This window comes from Semicossyphus pulcher, unplaced genomic scaffold, assembly GCF_022749685.1.
Source record: "Semicossyphus pulcher isolate SPU_LCO1_2020_fin unplaced genomic scaffold, fSemPul1.0.p SCAF_21, whole genome shotgun sequence".
NCBI lineage: Eukaryota > Metazoa > Chordata > Actinopteri > Labriformes > Labridae > Semicossyphus > Semicossyphus pulcher.
The window spans coordinates 22,025,238-22,034,644 of record NW_027211695.1 but is presented as its reverse complement, the minus strand read 5'-3'; the positions used below and the strand labels follow the sequence as shown (position 1 = coordinate 22,034,644).

Here is a 9,407-nt window from a genome sequence, read left to right as displayed (position 1 = left end):
TCACAAACTGTAGTGACATCAGTCGGTGATGATGTCATCTTGCCGTGCCACCTTGAACCTGCAGAAGATGTTGTTTCTAAGAGTGTGGAGTGGGGGAGGCCTGACCTGGAACCCAGATTTGTCCATGTGTGGCATGAAGGTCAAAACTTTTAGACAACCAAAACCCGTCTTACAGAGGAAGAACGTCAGTGTCCGTCGACAAACTGAAGCATGGAGACCTTTCACTGACACTGTCTGCTGTGAAACACTCTGACAATGGAAAATATAGATGCTACTTTCCTGCACAGAATAAAGAATCGACCATTGAGATTATTGTTGGTAAGATGTTAAGTTTTGTTGTGCATGTTTTGTATAACTCTCAGATGAAACTGAATTTTTTTCCAGGAGATTCAATAGAGCTGTACCTTCTGATCACAACAAGAGGAAAAGTACTTTTTAAAGGCGTACAGAATGTTTGAACTGCTAAGTGCACCAGTGCTGCTCATGTTGCATTCTCCTTTCTTGTTTGGGTCTGTCCAGCACGTTTGGGATCAGGTGTAGTTATCCTTTGGTCCCTTTAAGATAAACAAAAACAAAACTCTGCCATTCAAATGTAGGCACAGTCGGGCTTTTGTGAGAAGACCTCTTGGTGTTATTAACTCCAGTGTTGGTCAGCTTTGCAACAGTAGTTACATTTATGACCAGGAGAGGGCACAAAACACCATCATTTATAGTTTTGATGTGTTGCAATGTGCTGTATATAAATGTGTAATTTATTTATAATTTGTCCTTTCAATAGGTTCTGTCTCCTCACCGGTCATATCTGGGATTAACATGAATGGCAAAGGATTGGTTCTACAGTGTGAGTCTGAAGGCTGGTATCCAGAGCCTGAGGTGCTGTGGCTGGACGGTGAGGGAAACCATCTCTCTGCTGGACGTACAGAGACAGTCAGAGGTCCTGATGACCTCTATACTGTCAGCAGCAGACTGACTGTGGAGGAGAGACGAGAACAGACAGGTGAGAAGGGCGGTAAAGCTTATATGGGCACATGACAGGACATGAGTGATTAAGGTGTGGTCCTGCTCCTGAACTTCAGCGAAACTTCATCTCCATATAGTGAAGATGTTTCAATGTCTTATTTTGTAATGAATTATATATGATTATTATTGTCGGTCAGCAAGTTAGCACAGTTTTTGTGCACATTTTGAATAATGCTGCTAAATGTCTTTTTACATCATCTATATCATCTTGTTTTAACTGCTCCAGTGGAGCTGCACTGTATAGACACAAATGATTAATTTTAAATATTACCAATACAGTGGTCAAGTCATACACTGGTGCTGGTTTGATCACAACACCAACATATATTTGCCTATATACCTACTATACTATCACACCATCTCTGTGATTATGATTTATTTTGTTTTTTATGACATGACAGAAAATAAAACTTTTAAGGAGTCCATTGAGGAGGAGAAGAAGGCTGATTCTGAGAGGAGGACAGAGGAATGGGAGGACCTTTTACAAGTGAATGAAACACTGATCAAACATAAGTATAAATTGAAGTATTTAAGAGACAAACTGACTGCACAGCTGGAGGAGGTGGAGAGAGAGAAGGAAAATAACCAGGAGAAGATCCAGTCTATTCCTCGACATGCCAGCTCCAGAAATAAAGAAAAGCAAGTACTACAGGAGCACACAGTAGAACTGGACAGGATAAAACCAGGTCTTACTGTATGTCAAAAGGAGGCAACAGAACAGTTTGTAGCGTTAGAAGTTCTTACAAAAATGACATCAGGAAACAGCTCGAGGAGATAAAGAGCCAGAGAGATTCACCGACACTCAGAGCAGTCAGAGAGTGGATATAAAGGAACATTTTACAAAGTGGTACAAATAAAAAAAGGTTGATTAATAAAAATCAGATTTAAACCTGGGTTTCCATTTCAATATTGTTTCTATTAACTATTAACTTTACAGTCACAACCCGTCTTTCTAGAGGGGCCTCAACTTTAAAAAATCCTTTAAAATGTTTCTCTCTGGCTAAAAGTAAAGAGACTTTTGTAACGTTGTATAATATAATGTAATGCTAATAGAGCAAACAGCTTTCTGTTTGGTTTATCTACTCGCAAACCTTCTGTTCACCTGAAGTTATACCATTTTCTTGTGTTTTCATGTGTAGCATGATTCCCCACAGTCAGCCTTTCAAATGATAATGACCTATGATCGACCTTATAATAGTCCATTGGATAACCAGCCATCAATCATGTAAGCCAGGGATTCCCAAAGTGGTGTGCGCGTGAGGATGGATCAGATGGATCTGCTTTTTGTCCCTGTGATCTGTTTCTGAGCCTCTGCATGTGTCACTCTAACTTTTCTTTACCTGGTGGATGGTGTGAAACTTTATTGCAGTTTGATTCAAATGAAGCTGCTGATGTTCTAATTTCCATATCCACTATGTTCTGTTTGGTGATTGTAATTTAAACTTCAATTTTTCTTTTATTTGGCTGAAAATATGACAGCATGTTCCCGTCTTCTGTCATGATGGGCCTGTCTGCCTGTGTTTCTCCTCACCCTCACTCGTCTTCTTTGCTCTTTAAAGTGAGGACTTGTGCGTGACTTTGTTGCAGTGTAGTTGGAGTTGAATGTAAGAGAGCATTGTTGTGATCTGTTGAATATTTTGAATTTCTTGATTATTTGTGCAGAATTAAACTTGATGCCTGTAATGCACCTATAAATAGGCTATGTTGCGTTTTCTTTTTTGTTTTGTTTTTTAACTGTCGGGGGTCGGGGGTACATCGACCCGGTCGGGATGTAGAAGGGGGTGTGTTGCATAAAATGTTTGGGAACCGCTGAGGTAAGAAAATTTCTACTTCTTTAGTGTGCACATGTTAATCTAACTAAGATCACATTCTCCAGCAAACATTTACACCAGCCTGTGCAGATTAAGATGAACAGGCAGCTAATTTGTCATCCCTTAAAGTGTAGCCCACTGCAGATAGCTAGGAGCTAACTAGATGTTTAACACATTATTGACCCCCTTATCAATACGACTATTCTTTAAGCTATTACAGTTGCAGCTGTGAAATTAGAGCGTTAGCTTACGGTCAAACCGTTGTGGTTCTTGGAGCCATTTTTTGATGTTTGAGATTTTATTATATTATCATTTTTTGATTCACCATTAAATGCATCATGGCTGCAGTAAAGAAACCGCCGACCTCTATGTCCACATATAGAAGAGAGAAAGGAGGAGGCAGGTGATGGCAGGTGAATGGTTAGACGGGGAGACGGAAATAAATAAATACTATGATAATAAATACATGATTTTGATGCACTGCACCGAACTCCGTTATTGTTTTTAAACATCAGAGTGAGTCAGAAACAATGAACAGTGACTTTATTTGACCACAGTCGAGCACAATGAGTTTATTTAAAAAACAGCATCTACAGACGTGAGCCAGCAGAGCAGAGAGAACCGAGTGGTTTAGCTGCTCCGCTGCAATAAAGATAGACACGGATTCTTTTATTTAGCTCAACCGCTTGAATTAAAACGTGATGAAAAAGTCACACCAACCCATGTTCAAAAAGTGTTTTAAAAAGCCATTTACTCAGAACTTATAAAACTCATACAAAATCACAACCATTCCTTCTTACATACTATATTTATGGTTTTATTTTGTGTAGTCTTTTGTTATTGATATAGACAACTCTTGATCAATATTTTTTTACAAAGGTCAAAAACATCAGTGTGTGAAGATAAAAGAATTACTCTGCCATAGAGTGATTAAATACGTCACAGAATTACATGTTTCATATAAAACATGAAAAACATATTATTTGAAAGCCAATATAACATCAAATGTGTAAGCTGCGTGTATAGGATTTACTGCTTCAATCATTCTCTCGTATTAGGTTTTAGAAACATCAGAAGAAAAGAGAGGAAAAAAGGTTTGCTGAAAATGTGTTCATTGAAATGTACAGGAAGGTGTAACGTGGATGTAAAAACAAAATACAATAAAAAGTTTGAACTGATATTCTTAAGAGATCTTTGGAGAGCATCATTTAGCTGTGCATGTTCCCACCATCAAGGACGTTTACTAAACACAAAATGTGTATATTTGTTTTAGTGTATCTGCATCTTCTTTATTTAGAGACAATAAAAATACTCAGTTTACATAGGTTTTTTAAACCCTGCCATACCGATGTCAGTAGTGACCACAGAGTGTCTGTTTAAGAGATACAGCAGGTCCATTCTTGTAAGCAGCCTTCTCAAATGTGTACAGAGACACAATGTGGTTAAACTGTCACTCTTTAACAAACCAGCATCACTATTTTAAAAACACCCTGCTGTCAGTAAGTTGAGGGCGTGATCTGCTTAAAGGTGCAGGAACAGTTCTATTGTTTCCATGTCATACAGTTTCTTTACTTTTATGATGTTAACTAAAATGTACAGATATCATTAAATTCACAGTCACAAAGTTAACAGTTGTAATGATAGTTTCATTTATTTTGTTGTGTTACTATATCCTTCTAACTTTTGCTGTGTGTTGTTTAACTTTATTAAACAACCATAAGCTTGGTTATGTTTCAGTTTTATGTCTTGTCATGTGTACACATTTTAAGTTTTGCATGTGTCATTAAATGCAGTCACATTTCAGAGTTTTGGATATGCAGCAAAGGACAAAGGAATGCGTCAGGTGGTCTTTGTAAAGTGACTTTGTCTTCATGCCAAAGTACCAATAATCAGGCTACCTTTATCATCAGGTCAGCTGACAGTCTTCGTCATGGTGCAGGGCTCTATTCATATGCAGTTTGTTGAGACGAGGCTATTTTCTGCTGTTGGTTACCTGGAAGACACACAGAAATATAGAAGTGTGGTAAAGTTATAAGAATAATGAACATAACTTATATTATCAAAGACTGTAACATTTAAAGACAAAACCATTTGTTAAATTTTCTTTTAATACTGCTTGTTATTTTGGCTAGTATTGTGAATCTGAATGATTGTACTATGCATTTAATATAAATTATTATGTAGATGACACTTGATTTATAATTACAATGTAAGAGTTACTGGCTTAAATTTGTAATTAATTAATCATGTTATTTTAACCTTTATGAAACAACAGTCAGTCGTCTCTCATTTGGAAGGTTCGGGGTTCAATCCCGGTCATGTCCAAGCGTCTGAACCCCGAACTGCTCCCGGTGGCAGAGCCAACGAGTATGAATGTGCATAGGTCTGATTAGAGATTAGCACTTGGGCCTCTGCCATCAGTGTGTGAATGAGTGTGTGAATGGGTGAATGTGACATGTAGTGTCAAAGCAGCTTTGAGTGGTCGGAAGACGAGCGCAAGATAATTACAGTCCATTTAAGTAGGGTCCATTCATACCACTTGATCATAAAACTATCATAATAAGAATTGACAATATTGCTCAACTCCACATATTCAATCTGTAGAGTCTGACCTTCTGAATGCCTTGATTTGTCGGTATCAGGTACGTAGGCATCTCCTTTTATGTACAGAAATATGAAGAAAAAAACAATCGTTATTCAATATTTCAGCAAAAAAAAACTAAAGTTATATACAATTATTGAACTTCTGTAGCAGTTAGCAGAGTAGCTGTTGTCAGGTGTTCATAAACAAGATGAGTATAAACAAACATAAAGTTATAAAAGACATTTCCTAAAATTCAGCTATGTTAAAGAAATATTTTGCAGAGGACACAATTTTATTTTTCTGTGAATCCAAAACAAATATTTTGATGATTTGTTTTTTATCATCGGAGGGCTGGTACAGATTATCTTAAAATCGTGTTCTACTTCAAAACTTAATAAATTAATTCACAATATTTTTCAAATTAATATAAATTTAAAGATTGATCATTTTTAGGTTGTCTTCAAGTCAAACTGATAAGTTCTAAATCCATAACATCAGTAGCTGAAGAAAGTGTTCATTTGAAAGCTGGGCTTTTTAAAATGACGAGCTCGTGTAATGAACAAACAGATATAAGCAAATAGAACAAGGTGATTTCAGTGTTGCACAAACCGTGATCTCGGCTGGAATGAACAATATTCAGCTTGAAATTGAATAGTGTGTCCATTTCATATGAGACATGATTTGATGTTGTGTAAGCTACATTGTCAGTAACAATTGTGAACAATATTTGTTTTATGAAATAAAATCAATAAAGTACCTCGCTTCTTCTTCTTTATAGTCACAACAGCATAAGTGACATCACTCATGACTGACTCTTGACAGCCTGAAATATAAACGTTGATCCATTATTCCAATAGAAAAAGTAGAAAGTTATGGTGTTTGGATACTAAGCCAATTATAAAAGGTTTCCTTATCTGTTCCTTAATATGAATACCTTTTTTTTTCTTGTGTTTCGTGACGTTGGCATATGTGTCACTTAGTGGCTCGGCTACACCTGCTAGTTCATACTCTGTAACAAGACAAGCAAACAAATAAGAAAGTAAATAAACAGAACAAGTATTTAGTAGTATTAAGATAGACACAAAACATTAGGACTTTAAAATGATTGAGACTGGAAAATAAAAGTAATTTATTCACTGTTGAATGCTAAATCACCTACACTGCCATGTAATGATTCATGAATGTAAACTCACCTGGCTCTGATTCTGTTTGGGGCGTTTTGGATGAAAAGCATGCTGCTGCACAAAAACAGAAATAATGGCATCAATGAAAATGGAAATTGAGAACTAATGAAGAAACATGAACTAAAAGAAGGTGGTGATAACTGGATGATGTAATAAAACCCCATGGAACAATGAGTCCACTGTTAAATGTCACCCTGTGGTCAACTTCCTTCAGAGAATTCAAAATGAACAAATGTATACATGTTTACATCTTTTTCATACCTCTGTGTTTCCGACACTGGAGTATTCCCACCACTGACAGCAGAACAGCTACACACAAAATGGTGAAGACAACAGATAACAGGGTGGAGGGTTGATTGGATCCAGGGTAGGGTGGATGAAGAGAAGATTGTTGAGACTCTTGAGTTGTTGTGTCTTTGGATTTGGGAGTAATATTTGCTGCCATCACTATAAGAAAACGTAGTCTGACAGCACATGAGTGTTGAACAATGTAAAGTTTTTACATGATCAGGCTTTATGCGGAGTGTTTCAAATTGTCTGAAATGAACAAAATATGTCAAGATGTAAAAAAAGGCATGATTCACATTTTCAAGTCTTCAACATTTTCATTCTGTCAACAACTATTTCCCCATTCCTAACATGCCGTAGTGACAACAATCTATTTTCAGTAATACTTATGGCACAGCTGCAGACACGGTAATATTGCTCTTTGGTGCAGACCTAAATAAACTGGGAACTATCAGATGGATTACCATGAAACTTTGTCGAGACATTCATGGTCTCCAGTCTTTTTCCTCTAGCAACACTGATGTTGACATTTGTAAGAAAAAAACATTTCAAGTATTGTGAGCCGTAATGACCATTGCAACCTTAAGAATCCACAACTTCAAGTCAGAATGATTCTTATTAATCCTAAATATATAGTCAAGATATTGAAACAATACAGTTAAAACAAAACTGTTGTATAATTTAATGTCTCACCTCTGACAGCCAGCCAGCTCTCTGGTGATTCTCCTGCTCCAATTATTTTGCACTTGTAGAGTCCTTCATTGGACTTAGACACATTGTGAATGGTCATCTTGCCTTTATATCCAGTGTCTTTCAAAAGACCATCTTTATAGAAATCAGCTGTCAGCAGGTAGGGTGGTGCTTTTTTTCTACAGCGCAGAGAGATGCTCTGTCCTTCCATCACAGGGAGAGCAGGACTCTCCAGGATCACAACACCAGCTGAACAACAAGAAAAAAAATCTGAGAACACCAACATTGAACCGTCAAGGAGCATGAAGCAAGGTGACACTGTAAGTGCATCAACCTAAAATACAATGCTAATTTACTACAACCCCAGATTTTTGTTTTTAGACACATTTTGTCATCTTCATAATAAATTAAAAAAAATTCTGTTTTTTAAAACATACCAGTGACAATAATGTTAAGAGTGTTGCTTCTCTCCCCCTCTCCGTTTTCACACCAGTATTCTCCACTGTAAGATATGTAGGCAGGTTTAAAAGTCATAGATCCTGTTGAATTTTCCCATGGAGTTGTATTTGAGTGAATCCTTTTTATAACTCTCCATTCAGTTGGGCCACGAAACCCAGAACAACTTAAGAAGATGGATTCATATTCAAAGAACTGCAGTCTGGGCGGTTCAATATGAGGAAAAGCTGCGTCTGTGACAGAAAAAAATAAATAAATGTATGACATCTTTTCCCCCAATTTGATATCCACTGTTTCAGAAAAAAATTTCCACAATTTAACGTAAAGTGTAGACATATAATTCAGTAAATCTCACATTTAAAGAGGAAGAATGATTAATGCTGTGCAAATAACAACCTGACATACTCATATATAATGTTCAAAGACTAAACATATAGAAATGTTCTAAATAATGAACAAACTTTAACTTGCCAGCTCTCTGAGCACAGTGAGTGTGTTGGGCAGCGATCAGCAGCAGTAGATTCACCACTGGAGCAACAAACAAAGAGAGCAGCATATGAGACACAGATGTCTGAAGTTTTACAATTACTTTGAGCTAATGAAAACATGACACGACTGCACATAAAAACTGGCAGCTCATCAAACAACACATCTGCTCGGATAACATATTACTTTTAGTTGAAATATAACTACTAATTTACTTGTCGTATCATCAACCTGAAGGCAAGTGTGCATTCTTGAATGTTTAGTTTAGGTCAGAGAGCCCATGAGCACATATCATTTTGGCTCTTCACTTGGATAGTCCTTAAATATCATGATGGTTACAAAATAACCCTGACTTTACAGAAGACTAAATTCTGTGAACCGAAGCCACCGTAAACCACACCATTTCAAAAGAAGTAAAGGGGGCTTCTACAAAACATTTCACTTCCTATATTGTACCTTGATTTGAACTTGATTTGAAAGTTTTAAGTGCATTTTAAATCTATCCTTTTTCAGACTTCAGAGTAAAACACGAAAGCAGACTTACACAGTCTGATGCAAAGCGATGTGATCTCCATGTTGTCTTGCTGCTGACTGTCTGAGACTGAATAAAAACTAAATATATGATATAGGCTACAGTGAAGGGCTTCCTTTTCCTGTGCACAGAGGGGCTGTGGCTGTTTATAGCATGAAACCATTTTAAGGCCTCGGCTGCTCTCAGGGACAAAAATACTTTAACTCAGCTGGTTAACCATCATAGCAAGTTTTTTCTAATGTAAACTAGCAAACTTAAACAACAGAGGGGTATTTTACAGTTTTTACACGGAGAGTTCAGGTAAGTACTATTCAGTCTGTGAAAACAGTATATTGTCATCTATGGCTCTGGTGAAC

At 36.9% G+C, this 9,407-nt stretch overlaps 1 protein-coding gene across 1 annotated transcript; it reads right to left on the bottom strand.

Annotated features, from left to right (window-relative positions):
- Positions 1–4,774: 4,774 nt before the first annotated feature.
- LOC138600489 (low affinity immunoglobulin gamma Fc region receptor III-A-like) lies at positions 4,775–9,094 on the bottom strand. The gene is made up of 8 exons (XM_069671908.1): positions 9,064–9,094; positions 8,505–8,561; positions 8,015–8,266; positions 7,581–7,826; positions 6,861–6,908; positions 6,350–6,424; positions 6,173–6,238; positions 4,775–4,824 (listed from the first exon to the last, which is right to left on the bottom strand). The coding sequence occupies exons 1-8, from the start codon at positions 9,092–9,094 to the stop codon at positions 4,775–4,777; spliced, it is 825 nt and encodes a 274-aa protein (XP_069528009.1).
- Positions 9,095–9,407: the final 313 nt, after the last annotated feature.